Genomic DNA, 17,008 nt, shown 5'->3' on the forward strand with positions numbered 1-17,008 from the left:
ATACAGGGGTCAGAGGATCTACTTTAAACACCCCAAAGTTATTTTTCAACCCCAGCTGCCCAACTGTGTCTGTCTGTCTGTGTCTGTCTGTCTGTCTGTGTGTGTGTGTGTGTGTGTGTGTGTGTGTGTGTGTAGAGTGTGTGTGTGTGTGTGTGTAGAGTGTGTAGAGTGTGTGTGTGTGTGTGTGTGTGTGTGTGTGTGTGTTCTGTCTGCTCTCAGTGGAATCTGTGGTACTTCAGAGGTCTTTTCTTGGCATCTGTCACGTGTGCACACACACACACACACACACACACACACACACACACCTAGCCTCTCTTCAAAAGTAGATCTACAGTAGGCTATCTAGTGTCTGGATCACAAGGTACGACTCTAGTCTACACTACTTAACATATATTGGTGTTTCTCTCTCTCTCTCTTTCCTCTCTTCACTTGACAGAATTTAAATGCAATTTATTGACCCAACCATGTGTACTTTCAGTATATCTGGCCCATACACGAACTGAGCAGCTCAAATGGTACTTCTATAGCCTTCCATAGCCATAGACTTTGCTGGAGTGACTGATTGGGTTCAAACTCAAGTCTTCCACATGCTACAAGACTCAGGGCCGGTTTCACAGACAAGGCTTAAGCCTAGTCCTGGACTAAATCACACTTTCAATGTAAAATCTCCATTGAAGATGCTTTTTAGTCCAGGATTAGGCTTAAGCCTTGTCTGTGGCCCTCAGTGTTCAGCCCACTGAGCTAAAATCTAGGCATTTCCTCTAGGGATTGAGTGCAGGTTCTTCTTCTTCTTCTTCTTCTTCTTCTTCTTCTTCTTCTTCTTCTGTCTTACATCTTCCCCTACCTGTGACAATATTGACGAAACATCACCTCTCAGCCTCTCAGGCATTATTGCTTAATCCTACCAACCGAATGATATGTTGTATTGTATTATATTATTATATTATATGATTATTCTATTCTATTCTATGATGTTGTGTTCTGCAGCATGCCGCTGGCTCGCAGCCTGTCTGTCACCTCCCTGTCAGGGTTGGAGGAGTGGGATGAGGAGTTTGACCTGGAGGATGCCGTCCTGTTCGAGATCGCATGGGAAGTGGCCAACAAAGGTAAACACTGCATCCATGTAGTGTGTGTGTGTGTGTGTGGGGGCTTTAGAATGCAAGTGGCGGTCAGCGCTCCTTTGAGTTTTAATGCAAATGGCTGTTTGAAAGACCGAGACGATTGTAACCAAATATCTCTACATTTGGTGTAATAGTCATAAGCTAAGAGGTAGCCTTACTTGCACACTCGATAATCCCCTCCCTACTTTGTGTGTGTTGTGTGGACATGTGTCAGTGTTTATGCTGTCGTATATGTGCTGTTCTCTAAACTCACAAAATGATAAAGGTCAAATAAAGATCAGCAGTTGGCTGCACATTGATGCTATGCTAGAGTACGACTAGCGAAGGGTAATAAACGGTTTTGATTAAACTAAAAGAGGTTTCCACTAGGAGCAGTAGTAGTAGCCAGCCAAATGAAAATAGCATTGGCATATAGATATTCAAAACCATGCCTTTCCTGTACTCACCTAATAGACTGATGTTACTAGATGGAGAGTTGTGATACTGAGTATTTGGCAGATGACCGGTGATTGTGTAAAACTACCCTTTTGTGTGTGTGTGTGTGTGTGTGTGTGTGTGTGTGTGTGTGTGTGTGTGTGTAGTTGGTGGGATCTACACTGTGATCCAGACCAAAGCCCGTCTGACGGCGGAGGAGTATGGGGAGAACTACTTCCTGGTGGGCCCTTACGTGGAGAGTAACGTGCGCACCCAGGTGGAGCTGATTGAGCCCACCAACCCAGCCCTCAAGAGAACTATAGACAAGATGAATGCCAGTGGGTGTAAGGTATTAACCTACACACACAGACACACACACACACACACACACACACACAAACTGGTTCATTCACGCAGACTGAAAAATATGCACAGAAGGTTTCTCTCTCTCTCTCTCTCTCTCTCTCTCTCTCTCTCTCTCTCTCTCTGATCCCTCTTTCTATCTCTGATCCCTTTGGTCTCTGGCATTTATGTCTAAAGGTTAGAGGCTGTATCAGTGTCTCTCTCTCACACACACACACACACACACACACACACACTGGCGTCTATTTCTGGTGTGTGTGTGCGTGTGCGCGTGCACATGTGCGTGTGTGTTTTAGTGTTTTAGGCCACGGTCATCATGTCCTTGGAAAAAACCCAATTTATTAGGTCACTAAATCCTAAATCACGTAAATGTAAGTTCATTCAGAGGCCAGAGAAACCTCCATGAAAACAGTATTCTTGATTGTCGTATCCTAAAATCTGTACTTCAGTATGCCTACAAAATAGTATATAAAACAATGACATGTAGAATATCCTATAAAAAAATATATCAAAGGAAGTAGGTTTAGAATATAAGGTTAAAACACTTTAAGTATATTTCATTTGCATTCCTGTATGAAGGTATGCAAGGTGGTCACACATCAAAGGTGGGCTCCTATGATTGGTGGTTGATCTGCTGCAAGAGTCCAGTAACTGATGGCAACCTGCTATATCTCCAAACCTTCAACCTCAATGAAACTTCATGGAAACGTTCAATATTCAATTAAAAACATAGAAGCTTAAATACCCATGTATTTATAATCTTGTTGAAATGTAGTTTTAGTGTACATTAATATGCCAATGACACATTACTAACACACTTCAATTATACACCACACTATTTGACAGTAGCTTTACATTTGACTAAGATTACAACCTAAGGGTGTGTTCTCACTAGAACATTTGCTTCACTTGGAATCGGAGTTTAGGTTAAAATTCGCTTTGCTCTGAGTTGTTTGGAGCTGTGAGAACGCGCATTCGAAGTCGCTCCCGGAGCAAACAACCGACGGATGCTCCGCTTGAAAAGGGTGGTTTCGCCCCGATTAGAAAAGACGCATCGAGGCTGTCCATAGGAAAACAACAGCGCATGCGTGTTAATCTGGATAAGAGCGGGATGAACGGGCAATTTATTGCCCGTAATTTTCTGACCAATCAACTACCATGTCTGTTGCTTCGATTGCGTATGTTACTTAGTTCACATAAAGGGCTGTGAGAACGCAAATCAGAGAAATAAGTTATGCAACAATGTTGCAATATCATCCACTTGCTCCTGGACATGATTCAGATTTTCATGTGAGAACATGACCTAAGTCTATTGAAAGCATAGAGAGAGAACAGTTGTTGTTGTTGTTATTGTTGTTCTATATTTATGGTTGAAAGTACTTTGCAAATAACTATTATAAGTATACTTAAGTATGAAATAAAAATATAGTCTCTCGATGACAGAAACTCGATGTTTACCCTCCAAACCCCATAGTCTGCCAAACACTGTTCAATGTTTACTGATCAGTCAGAAGTGGGTGGGCTGTTGGTGTTCAAAATGAAATTACTGACAGGTCGTATCACAAGTGAGCACACCCGATTTTAAATGTAAAACTTTAAACACGCTTTTTAGTTTTCAGACTGTTGGTCATCTCTCTTATTTCCATTTCTCAGATTGAAACATACGTTTGGTTGCTGACTTTCTTGCATTAATTCTGTGGTATTTGCAATAACATCTGCAATACTCTCTTTACTTCCTATGCATTCTATCTGTTCACAGCCGGCAGGCAGGAGTAAAAAAAAAAAAAAAGAAGTGACTCCAGCGACTGAAATAGTTTATTTGATCAATTGATACATTTATACATTAATTTTGTCAAAACACAGATGCACAGAGTAGGCTACCTGTCCCAGAGGATAACACAAGGAAGTGTGAAACGCTTGTTTCCACTGTGGTCCTTGTTGGAAAACACACAAGACAGGGGTTCTGTGCCTTGCTCAAGGACACCTCGACACGTGGCCAGCCGGGGTTCGAACCACCAAACTGCCAACATTGTGATCATTAGATGCTGGCTCTACCTCCTGAGCCACTGCCGCCCCATGACCCCAAGACCAGTTCTGTCAAGAGGAATGGGCCAAAATTCCACCAACTTATTGTTGAAGCTTGTGGAAGGCTATCCAAACTGTTTAGTCCAAGATAAACAATTTAAAAGCAATGATACCAAATGCTAATTACATTTATGTAAACATCTGACCCACTGGGAATGTGATGAAAGAAATAAAAGATTCTCTCTATTATTATTCTGACATTTCACATTCTTATGAAAATTAATTTAGTGACCCTAACTGACCTAAGACAGGAAATGTTCACTAGGATTAAATGTCAGGAATTGTGAAAAACTGAGTTTAAAGTCTTTGGCTAAGGTGTATGTAAACGTCTGACTTCAACTGTACACTCACTGGACACTTTATTCAGAGCACTACAACTACTGGGTAGGACCTCCCTTTGCTCTCAACAGCCTCAATTCTTCATGGCATTGATTCCACAAGATGTTGGAAACATTCCTTTGAGATTCTGGTCCATAATGACTTGATTGGGTATCCTGCAGATCCTGCAGAATTTTCAGGTGCACTTTCAAGCTGTGAATCTCCAGCTCTACCACATTCCAAAGGTGTTCCTAATAAAGAGTGTATTTCAACAGTTTGCAATCCTAAGGTTGTGGGTTCGATTCCCATGGTTGGGAATACAAACAATGTATGCACCCACTGTACTGTAAGCAGCTTTGGATAAGTGTCTAGTAACTATTTATTGTAAAATAAAAACCTAAATTTTGATTGGCTACTTCGGCATTTGATTCAGACAATGCTAACTTCAGTACATTGAAACACAGTGTATTGCAGAGGGTGTTGCTAACTGTTAGTCTGTGCTGACGATACCAAAGTAGAGAAAGGATTAGAGGGGACTCTTTAACTACTGGCCTACAGTATGAGGACAACTCAGGGTATTATGCACTTTCTCCTAATCGTGAAAATAGGCTGAACCATCCCTTTTAATCTCTCATTTGTTCGATCTCATACACCTCTCTTTGGATCTCTCTCATTCACTCACTCACTCACTCACTCACTCACTCACTGTTCACTTAAAACACACATCCTACCCTCTCCCTCTAGAACACACTCTCTCTTTCTCTCTCCGTCATCTCTGCAGGTGTACTTTGGCCGCTGGCTGATCGAGGGCAGCCCGTACGTGGTGCTGATCGACGTGGCGTTCACCGCCTGGTCTCTGGACCGCTGGAAGAGCGAGCTGTGGGAGAACTGTGCCATCGGGGTGCCCTGGTTCGACCGTGAAGCCAACGACGCCGTGCTCTTCGGCTTCCTGACCGCCTGGCTGCTGGGGGAGGTGGGTCACCATAGTAATACCTCAGGCTACATAAGTCCAAGTCATTCATTGAAGCGCGTAGTCTGGCGAAGCCAACATCTCACCGTGTTTGCATTCACGTACTGGAGCCGGCTCAGTGGCCTTGAGGTTAGAGTGTCCACTCTGAGACTGGGAGGTCGTGAGTTCGATCCTCGGCCGAGTCGTACCAAAGACTATAAAAATGGTACCCGAGTGCCCCGCGGTGGTGTAGCGGTCTAAGCACTGGCCACTAGTGCATGCTGCCCACCGGGGACTGGGTTCGAATCCCAGCTCGCCAGATCCGGATATGGCTGGGGCACACACGGGGAGCGGCATATTGGGCGGCCGCTCCCGAGGGCGGTATAGGAGTATTTCCGGACAAGGATCCGTCGCGCAACAGCGCCCCCGGGGTGCCGGAATAACAGGTGCTGGGCTCAAGGAGCCAGTCAGCTAGTCTGCCTGGCGGCCTCTTCTGGGACTGCTGGCCACGGGGTCGTGCGGCGGATCCTTCGCAATAGGCAGGGGATAATTGGATGCTAGGTTGGGTTCAATTGGCTACCAAATTGGGTGAAAAAAGGGATAAAATCTGAAAAACAAATAAAAAATAAAATAAAAAAATGGTACCCGATGCCTCCCTGCTTGGCACTCAGCATTAAGGGTTGGATTGGGGGGAGGTAAGACCCTGCGACATACCAGCGTCATGTCCAGGGGGAGTACTTGTACATCAAGCCGCCTCACGCTCAGGAGATAGGCTTCTCAAGGCTTACTTACTTACTGGAGTCGTGGGTATATTTCTACTGGGCACCTGACATTTCATTTTCACATTCCACCTGGATGCCCAGTTTGTAGCTGGAACACTCACCATCGTATATATTTTGCGCTGGAGAAGTGAGGAGAGATTATGCTAGTTTCAGGCTTGTGGTGATGATTAGATGGACCTAACAGTTGGAGGATCCATTCCCAGGACAGCGGGGGTTGTGTGCATTAGAGCATAATGTAGTAACATGTTTTAGAGCTGAAAAGGAAAAATCTGTGTCGGACAAATTCTGACTTTGGTATCTACTTACTTTTTCAAAATGTGTTTAGTGCCTAAATAGGAAAACAAGACGCTGGCGAGTGTGTGTGCGGGCTCCACTCGATTAGCTTCCACTAAAAACCATAAGCAGCCATGGTTTATTCTCCTTACAGTCGTCGCTACTACTGCTCCAAGCGGCGTAACACGACACTTAATTACAGAACATTTAATGAGGAGACTTAAACAATGATTCATTGTACTTTTTACTTGGCAGACGGAGCTTCCTTGCCTCCCCCCAGCAGAACTGCACTGCTCTTACCCCCAGCCCCCCCATACACATACACACACACACACACACACACACACAATGAACCCCCTCCTCCCCTCTCTCTCCAGTATGCAGCGCAGTGTGAAGAGCCCCCCCACATCCTGGCCCATTTCCATGAGTGGCTGGCCGGCCTGGGCCTGGTGCTATGCCGACAGAGGAAGTTGCCCGTGGCGACCATCTTCACCACCCACGCCACTCTGCTGGGGCGGTACCTCTGCGCAGGCAACGTGGACTTCTACAACAACCTTTCCGAGGTGTGTGTGTGTGTGTGTGTGTGTGTGTGTGTGTGTGTGTGTGTGGTGTGTGTGTGTGGGTGTGGGTGTGTGTAGGTGGGTGTGGGTGTGAGTGTGTGTAGGGGGGTGTGTGTGTGTGTGTGTGTGTTTGTGTGGGTGTGTGCATCCATTGACATTTTGTTGTTGTTTAGAATGACAAGTGTTGTTGCCAGCCATTGTAGGTTATTTAAAGCTCAGATCTCTCTCCCTAGTCATTGTACAGCCAACCAATCCCTAATTGACGTCTAGGAACTCCTATTGATTTTCATGCACTCTTTCTTAGCTGCTCAACATCAGCCAAATCGAAACTAGGAGAACCGTGCTCTTTCATGCATAAGAGTATGTCATCTGTCATTATTTGCGAAACATTGAACACAAATTCTATCTTCTAATAGATATCATTTCCAATATTGACCATCTCGCTGATGATATTTTCTCCTCTTTATAGTCTTGCTTATCCACCCCGCCCTCTCTCTCTCTGTCTCTCTCTCTGTCTCTCTCTTTCTCTCTCTTTCTCGCTCTCTCTGTCTCTCTCTCTCTCTCTCTCTCTCTCTCTCTCTCTCTCTCTCTCTCTCTCTCTCTCTCTCTCTCTCTCTCTCTGTCTCAGTTCAACGTGAATAAGGAGGCAGGGGACAGACAGATCTACCACCGGTATTGTCTGGAGAGGTCTGCAGCGCGCTGTGCCCACGTGTTCACCACCGTGTCTCAGATCACAGCCGTCGAGGCTGAGCATCTCCTCAAGAGGAAGCCAGGTGTGTGTGTGTGTGTGTGTGTGTGTGTGTGTGTGTGTGTGTGTGTGTGTGTGTGTAGTATTTATGTGTATAGGTGTGTGGTATTTAGGTTTTTGATGAGGTTTATTCAAATTAATTCACTGATGAATAAAATAATATTAATGCTGGACATTACAAACAATATATCCCGAATGGCCCGAAATAGAATGGACCAATTGACCCACACTCAATAGTGTGTATGTTATAATAATAATAATAATAACTTTATTTGTATAGCGCTTTTCCTGCAAACGTTGCAGCTCAAAGTGCTTTAATCATTATATAATCTTAATTTAATTATTTTGTAATTTAAATGCAATATTAAAAGGATGGGTTTTTATAATCTTAATTTAATTATTTAGTCATTTAAAGGCAATATTAAAAAGATGGGTTTTTAGTCTTGACTTGAACATATTTGCTGAGGTTGCATCCCTAATGTAAACTGGCAGTGCATTCCACAATCTGGGTGCATAAAATGAGAATGCAGCCCAACCTGGTCTCACACGGCAGACGTCAGGATTCGACGTCTGTCCATCGCATCCAAACGTCGAATTCCGACGTGTCCAAACGTCGAATTCCGACGTGACATTGGGGTAGCTCGTTCTGAAAGCGCAGGGGTGCGCCTGTTATGTGCGCCTGTCGGGGCTTCTCTCGGGATTATTTTGAGATACAACCAACGGAGAACAGATTTTAATAGGCCACATTTTGAGATACAACCAACGGAGAACAGCAGAAACAAAACGGGAAAGTGCTATGTCCCTTGTTGTATGAATAGATCCGACCGAATAAACGTTGAAGCGCACTGACCATAACGTCGGGTTGTAAAATAGCCTAGTTTGATGGGCCTATTGACAGCGAATAAAACAGTGAAGATGACAATTGTTTCTGCTGTTGTTATTAAAATCTGTTCTCCGTTGGTTGTATCTCAAAATGTGGCCTAACTAATTATTGCAAGTGCAATTGGAATAATCCCAAATGTGGCCTAACTAATAATTAATGCAAGTGCAATTCAAAATGGAATAATCCCGAGAGCGCACATATTAGGCGCACCCCTAAATCGTGACGTGTTTCCGGTGCCGCAATAATAATAATAAATTATATTTATATAGCGCTTTTCCGAGGCTCAAATACCCTGACAATATGAGGAAAACGGGAAAGTGCTGTGTCCCTTGTTGTATGAATAGATCCGACTCGTCTCAAAATTTAGCCTATAATTAGTGCAATCGGGCTAACGTTACTCATTCTCGCAGTTCCAAATGAATGAACGTTGAAGCGCACTGCCGTCGGGTTGTAAAATAGCCTAGTTTGATAGGCCTATTGACAGCGAATAAAACAGTGAAGATGACAATTGTTTCTGCTGTTGTTATTAAAATCTGTTCTCCATTGGTTGTATCTCAAAATGTGGCCTATTAAAATCTGTTCTCCGTTGGTTGTATCTCAAAATAATCCCGAGAGAAGCCCCGACAGGCGCACATAACAGGCGCACCCCTGCGCTTTCAGAACGAGCTACCCCAATGTCACGTCGGAATTCAACGTTTGGACACGTCGGAATTCGACGTTTGGATGCGATGGACAGACGTCGAATCCTGACGTCTGCCGTGTGAGACCAGGTTGTGCAGCCTCACAAAATCTCTTCTTTTTGCTGTAGAACCTGTTCTGTAATGCAACACCCTTTCCTAGTCTCTGTCAATCACTGTTGTCTGGTACAACAGAATAATAATAATAATAATAATAATAATAATAATAATTTATTAAATTTATATAGCGCTTTTCCAAGGCTCAAAGACGCTGACAATATAGGATACACATGGGGAGACACAAAAACAACAAGTAACAACAACAAGTAACATGGAACACAGAGTCAGCGAACGGGGAGGGGGGGGGGGTGGTGTAGAGTCCGGTGTTGATGTTGCTGGGAGCCTCGATGGGTGTGGCGGCGGCAGCGGAGAATGCCTGCCTTGGTGGCAGCAGCAGCAGTGAGGCGATGGTTGTGGTTCAGTGAGTGTAGGTGAGACGAGAGAAGGGCAGAGGGAGGTGGGGGGCAGGTGAGATGGCCGGGAGTCCAGGGCAAGACGACAGGCAGTGAACCAGAGCGACAGCGCGGTGCCGCCGTTGCCGTTGTCATCTGTATTGCCAGCCTGGGACCGAACCCGCGCGGCCGGCCAGCCTAGCCGTGCCATGCCAGCGACCAAATCGCGCAGCAGTGAGTGAAGGCTGGGAAGGACCGACACTCACCTGCGGAGATGGCAACCCCCGAACCGGGGAGGGAGCGGTGGCTACCTCCCGGGACGAGGGTAGTAGCACAGCACGGCCAGGCCAGCGATGTCTGAGAGCGGCGCGCAGCGGGTCGGTCGGCAACACAGAGCCGGGGGACAGGAACGGTGAGGCGGTGAGTACTGCAGTCCGGTAGTGAAGGCGGTGAGTATTGCAGTCCGGTAGTGAAGGCGGTGAGAGGCGGGAGATGGCGGGGGGGAAGGCAGCGGAGGTCGGCGGGACAGGATACAAAAAGGATAAGACAGGATACAAAAAGACAGGATACAAAAAGACAGGACAGGATACAAAAAGACAGGAGACAGGACCGGGAAACAGAAGCGGCAGTCACAAACAGAATAGACACTAAATAGTCATACTGTCGATATATTTCATACTGATGACATTCATACTGATGACATTTCATTTTCACATTTCTTAAATGATATCACAGAACACAAGGACACAATCATGTCCAGAGGTTTCGTGATCACATCTTCCACAGCAGCGACATGGCTTTTCAGTAGCCTACTGGCAGCAAGTGGACATTTTACTGAGAGCAGACATTTAGTCACCATATTTAAGCAATATCACACGAGAGGGAGTGTGTTATACTGAATATCAGCACGGCTGTGATTACCGAAGACAATCACAGCCGTGCTGATATTCAGTATAACAGCACGACCTCGAGTGTGATATTGCTTTTATACAACAGTTCTACACCGCGATTTATTAGTTAACAGTAATAAGCGACAACAGATTATGATGTGTTTGTTTATTTAATCAGAAAAATAAACAAAACATAGTTCCACAACTGAACTTCAAATGGACTGTTGCCTAGTAACCTGAACACAAACATGTAGTCTAATTAACGGTCATTTAGTAGAACATCTGTGCGGCGGAGTGATACTTAAAGGTCCCAGTGCTGTTATACTGTATATCAGCACTCATGGAATGCCTCTTGTCCAATCAAATTACTTGGTCGGAACTAACTGTTGTATAATGCCTTTTAAACTTGAATAACTGAAAGCTTTCAAAATGCAAACAAGTCAAAAATGAATAAAGCCAACACAATATAAACCCCCCCACCCCCCTCCCTTTGTCTCTTACTTTTCTATTTCTATCCCTATAATTTCTCTCTTCTTTTTTTTATATTTTCTCTCTAGTCTCTATTCTTTATTTTCTTTATTTCTTGTTCTCTCTATAAAAAATTAAAAAACAAACAAAAATGATGCAGGATGAACTTAAACAAGTGAAGAAAACTTGTAAAGTGTGTGAAATGAACTTGTGAAATGTAATGTAAAGTCCTGCAATAAAGTATAAAAAAAAAAATGGTTTGAGTGAATGGTTCCCACACTCACGCCCTGTCTTCTCATCTCTCTCTCTCTGTCAATTTGTCATTCTCTCCCTTCTATCCTCCCTCATACCCACCTCTCTCTCTTTCTCTCTCCCCTCTCACAGACATAATCACTCCTAACGGGCTGAACGTGAAGAAGTTCTCAGCCATGCACGAGTTCCAGAACCTCCACGCTCAGAGCAAGAACCGCATTCAGGAGTTCATCAGAGGCCACTTCTATGGGTCAGAGGAACCATTCATTGTTTTGTTTTTTGCCGTACAGTGTTGTGTTGTTTCTCTCAATAGTTTTAGAATTTTTCCGAAAAATGGGACATGCCTTGTGTAGAGCAGTGTGTCTTTTTAATTTTCACTGGGAAGCTAGTTATGGATAGATGAATAAAAGAACAAAACCTTTGTTGTAAATAAATAGTTGAAGGTATGTGTCGAACTCTTGCGATCATTCTCTCTGGAGCTCTCATGTCTTGGAGCGAAGAGAATCACATGCAACGAAATGCTAAAAGTACCGTAGCTTCTACGTTTGTGGCGTTGTTTGGACTGGTCTTGACACTGCAGACTAGTTGAAATAGTAGTTAAGGTTTCAGGTTTTCTTCATGTTTCTCTCATTCTGAATCATATTGCTCTCCCTATCAGGCACTTGGACTTCAACCTGGATAAATGTCTGTTCCTCTTTATCGCTGGGAGGTACGAGTTCTCCAACAAAGGGGCTGATATTTTCTTGGAGGCGTTAGCCAGACTCAACTACCTGCTGAGGGTAAGATAAGCTCAGTGTGTAGAATCTGTTCCAGTTAACTGCACTTAACATGATTCCACTTGTCTCTCTGAGAGGATCCTAACCGCAGGTGCTATTTCATGTGTTACTTGTAAGCTGGGAACCTAGAATCTCATCTCTCATCATTCAGTCCCTGGAGGCATAGGAAGTAAACACCGGGGACAAGTCTTTACCTGAGCCTCATGTTAATCCAAACTTGCACGCATTTGCACAAGATAAAAACATGGAGTTAGCTGAATATGTTTTTGATTGTATCGTTTCGGAGACGAGCAGTGTGCGCAAAATTCCCAGTTTGGAAAAGAAATCTGGTTGAAATCCCCTCCTCTCTATTCATCCATAGAATTCTTGGCACTGGTAGAAATTCACTTGATGCATCCGCTTCCCAGCCCGACTTCATTCACAATACAGTTCAATGATTTTGTGAGACTACTTTTTATGTTGAGTGTGAGTGAGTGAGTTTGGTTGGGATGTTTTCTACAAGCTGACCATAACATATCCCCCGCCCCCCCCCTCCTCTCTCAGGTCAACCACAGTGATGTGACCGTAGTTGTGTTCTTCATCATGCCCGCACGGACAAACAACTTCAACGTGGAGACCTTGAAAGGCCAAGCTGTCAGGAAGCAGCTATGGTAATGCTACTATTAAAATGGCAGCTGTCCACTCATACTGAGGGATACAGAGGGAAATAAGTATTACTTAGGTGACCACGTGTTACTGCTCTACAGTAAACACAAAGACCAAGGTTAGGTTCAGTAGGCGTGAAACGGGAGAAAACATATTGAATAACAGAGCTGCGTGAACTTCTCTGTAACTCTTAAAAGGGGAAATCTGGGATTCAAACAACAACAGAAAAGGCTCTTTTGTTAAACAACTGAGTGATAGGGCTGGAGAAAAGTTACCTCTTAAACCTCTTACAAATGTCACTTAAACCTCTCAAATACATTAACCATGTTTAGAATCTATACAATGTTTGTGTACAATATTATATTTGGGGCTATGAGGGGGGTTGAAGACAGTTGAATGATCCGCATAGGGTATTTATAAGTGATATTCTTCAAGAATTCATTTAAAATGCTAAACAAATGTATGTACCAATCCCAGATTGCCTCTTTAACTCCACCATCCTATTCTCGCTGGTATTCATTTGGTATTTACTTTTTGAAGAACTAGCTAACATTTGGTGTTGTCTGGTCATTTCTTGACAGTGTTTCACAAGATTGGTAACCTTGGTAACAACCAGAATTTGATTTAATGCATCTCCTAGCTCTGAGTTCACAAATGAATTGGACAGCTCCAATTGAGCTGAACTCAACAATAACAAACAGTAACATGATACGCCATAACCATGTTTAACCTTTGACCTTTACAGTATATGTAGTCTAGGGTAGCACTTGTGGTGACTACATGTCTTCAGTACTAGTATTTTGCTGATGTGACATCAGTGACATCACACTCCAGGTGTTTGTCAGGTGTTTTCAGACCTCAAAGATAGTCTAATGTCAGTCCATGTCCCACATCGTTGGCTGTTTAGATCCAGCTGTTTATGATTCAGCTCTAAATGATTGGAGAAGATTGGCACTGTATTATTTCTTGATCTTATTCCTGGCCAATACTGTATTTTCCATTCATTTGAGGAAAACAGCAGATCTACAGAAACGATCGCATGGGACACAGACTTGTATAGCTGTTAAAATGCCTTTCTATTAGCGTCTGACAAAGTATACCCATATGTAGGGTTGGGTACCGAAAATCGGTACCGGTAGGTACCGGTTACTTTACATTCGGTATGTACCCGTACCGAATCGCAAAGGAGATTTCGGTACCTCATTTCGGTACTTTTCAAAAAAAAAAAAATCCCCTGGTGTCCGGTGTCATGCAACAGTCAACCACACGTGACTTGAGTCGTGACGTGACATCGCCTGTTACATTTCCAATCAGTGCGTGTCGTGGTAGTGAGGTGAGCAGTTGTGTTGAGAACTTAAGAAGAGTGAGTTTATAGTACTAAGTGTAGTAATATAGTTAGTGATTGTATTATTGTATTATTATTATTATTATTATCATCATCATAATCATAATAATATTATCGAATTTCGCTAGCTAGCCTAGCTACGAGGTCACCGAGAATGCCGAAGGCCCTAATGAAGCAGCGTTCTAAAGTGTGGCTGCATTTCACCCGACTCGACGAAAACAACGCGAAGTGCTCAAAATGCTTAAAATCATTCGCACTTTATCGCTATTATGGCGATGTGCTGTGCCTATGGTGTTCCTCAGTCCAGCGGCAGTCAAATGCCGGTAGATCCGTGTCTTGCTCTCTCAGCACCGCTTCCTGGTTGACGACTCCCGTTGACAGCGGGGGGAGAGAAACGTTTTACCAGGGAATTCGCTCCGCGCTGTGTCGTTCAGTTTCAGGTAAAGTGACGTGAAAACAATATTTGTTTACTTTCTGTGCCATTAGACAATTATGTCAAAACAAAACAAAAGTCAAAATGACAATAAAAAAGTCAAGAGAGGTGTCGTATTTTGCCAGAGAAGGCAAATATGCTGATCTTTTTGCAAAAGAATTGCTGAGGTGGGAGTTTTATTTTTATTTATTTTTTATTTGAGTGTATATTTAACTGTAATATTATATATATTATATGTATATTGTGCCTCAGTCAGCAGGAGTTTTATTTTCATTTATTTTAATTTGAGTGTATATTTAACTAATATATATTGTGCCTCAGCAATAAAAAAGTGAAAAGCTGTTTAATGTTGTCGACCGTGTTATTATTATATATATATATATATATATATATATATATATATATATATATATATATATATATATGTCATTTAAAAAAATCAAAAGTACCGAATTAAGTACCGTTTTGGTACCGGTACCGTTTTTAAAGTATCGGTTAGGTACCGGTACCGGATAAAACCCAAACGATACCCAACCCTACCCATATGCTAACTGCACCGAAAAGGTAACCCATCCTGCCATATTACCTATTTGATCGCTGTGATGTATGTCTTCCTCCATTTATAACAATGCTAGCCTGTATAATTGATAGGTACATATTAATGGGACTAATGCATTGTTCTGATCCTCTCTCGTGACAGGGATACAGCTCAGACTGTGAAAGAACGCTTTGGAAAGAAACTCTATGAATCACTGCTGGTGTAAGTGGAACTGTGAATCCCATTCCTATAATTGAACTAATATCACACTTTTTACATTGTATTTATCCTTCACATTGAGATTTACATCTCTTTTTCTAATGAAACCCTGGTCAAGAAGGCAGCATACGTGTATCTAAATACACAAGAGAACAACTTGGCCTACATGTCCCAATGGATGTATTTGCTTTGTGAAAATAGCGTCAAAGTTTGCTTCATAGTGATGTAATGGTTAACAACATGATCAGTATTGACCATGGAATGCACAAGTGACGCTACTAGAACCTCAATTGTAGGAAAAGTTGTAGGCCTATGTACTGTATGGATGACTGTCAGTGTCCCTCTGTTTGACTAAGTGGCCAGTTACCGGATGTGTCAAAGATGCTGGATAAGGAGGACTTCACCATGATGAAGCGGGCCATATTCGCCACGCAGAGGCAGTGCCAGCCGCCCATCTGCACTCATAACATGCTGGAGGACAGCAGTGACCCCATCCTCTCCTGCATACGCCGCATCGGCCTGTTCAACAGCTCTGCCGACCGTGTCAAGGTAGGTCACGGACACAGGGAGAGGTAGGTCACAGCCCCAGGGAGAGATAGGTCACAGACACAGGGAGAGGTAGGTCACAGCCCCAGGGAGAGATAGGTCACAGCCACAGGGAGAGGTAGGTCACAGCCACAGGGAGAGGTAGGTCACAGCCCCAGGGAGAGATAGGTCACAGCCACAGGGAGAGGTAGGTCACAGCCACAGGGAGAGGTAGGTCACAGACACAGGGAGAGGTAGGTCACAGACACAGGGAGAGGTAGGTCACAGCCCCAGGGAGAGGTAGGTCACAGCCACAGGGAGAGATAGGTCACAGCCCCAGGGAGAGGTAGGTCACAGCCCCAGGGAGAGGTAGAACACAGCCACAGGGAGAGGTAGGTCACAGCCACAGGGAGAGGTAGGTCACAGCCACAGGGAGAGGTAGGTCACAGCCCCAGGGAGAGGTAGGTCACAGGGAGAGGTAGGCCACAGGGAGAGGTAGGTCACAGCCCCAGGGAGAGGTAGGTCACAGGGAGAGGTAGGTCACAGCCACAGGGAGAGGTAGGTCACAGGGAGAGGTAGGTCACAGCCACAGGGAGAGGTAGGCCACAGAGAGAGGTAGGTCACAGGGAGAGGTAGGCCACAGGGAGAGGTAGGTCACAGCCCCAGGGAGAGGAAGGTCACAGGGAGAGGTAAGTCACAGCCCCAGGGAGAGGTAGGTCACAGCCACAGGGAGAGGTAGGTCACAGGGAGAGGTAGGTCAAAGGGAGAGGTAGGCCACAGGGAGAGGTAGGTCACAGCCACAGGGAGAGGTAGGTCACAGGGAGAGGTAGGTCAAAGGGAGAGGTAGGCCACAGGGAGAGGTAGGTCACAGCCCCAGGGAGAGGTAGGTCACAGGGAGAGGTAAGTCACAGCCCCAGGGAGAGGTAGGTCACAGCCACAGGGAGAGGTAGGTCACAGGGAGAGGTAGGTCACAGGGAGAGGTAGGTCAAAGGGAGAGGTAGGCCACAGGGAGAGGTAGGTCACAGCTCCAGGGAGAGGTAGGTCACAGGGAGAGGTAATAATAATAATAACTTTAATTTATATAGCGCCTTTCACAAACCCAAGGACGCTGTACAAGGGGATGAAAACGGACAGACAAAACAGAAAACAAACAAATCAAAAACTAAAACAATGATTAGGGGCCAAATGCCTTGGAGAACAGATGAGTTTTGAGGGCTAGTTTGAAGGAGTCCAGGGTGGGGGCGTTGCGGATCACTGAGGGGAGGGAGTTCCAGAGCGTAGGTGCAGCCACG

The 17,008-nt window shown here is 44.4% G+C and overlaps 1 protein-coding gene across 1 annotated transcript in view; it reads left to right on the top strand.

The window, feature by feature from the left end:
- The window catches only part of gys1 (glycogen synthase 1 (muscle)), a 34,675-nt gene that overhangs the window by 1,533 nt on the left and 16,134 nt on the right, over positions 1-17,008 (top strand). The window contains exons 2-11 of the mRNA XM_080523674.1: positions 988-1,106; positions 1,703-1,884; positions 5,083-5,274; positions 6,683-6,868; positions 7,494-7,638; positions 11,368-11,485; positions 11,894-12,014; positions 12,555-12,661; positions 15,135-15,194; positions 15,548-15,740. Coding sequence (XP_080379800.1) covers positions 989-1,106; positions 1,703-1,884; positions 5,083-5,274; positions 6,683-6,868; positions 7,494-7,638; positions 11,368-11,485; positions 11,894-12,014; positions 12,555-12,661; positions 15,135-15,194; positions 15,548-15,740 — 1,422 coding nt within the window. The 5' untranslated portion in view covers position 988. The remainder of the gene's footprint in view (positions 1-987; positions 1,107-1,702; positions 1,885-5,082; positions 5,275-6,682; positions 6,869-7,493; positions 7,639-11,367; positions 11,486-11,893; positions 12,015-12,554; positions 12,662-15,134; positions 15,195-15,547; positions 15,741-17,008) is intronic.

Source organism: Nansenia antarctica (assembly GCF_963989245.1).
Source record: "Nansenia antarctica genome assembly, chromosome: 2".
NCBI lineage: Eukaryota > Metazoa > Chordata > Actinopteri > Argentiniformes > Microstomatidae > Nansenia > Nansenia antarctica.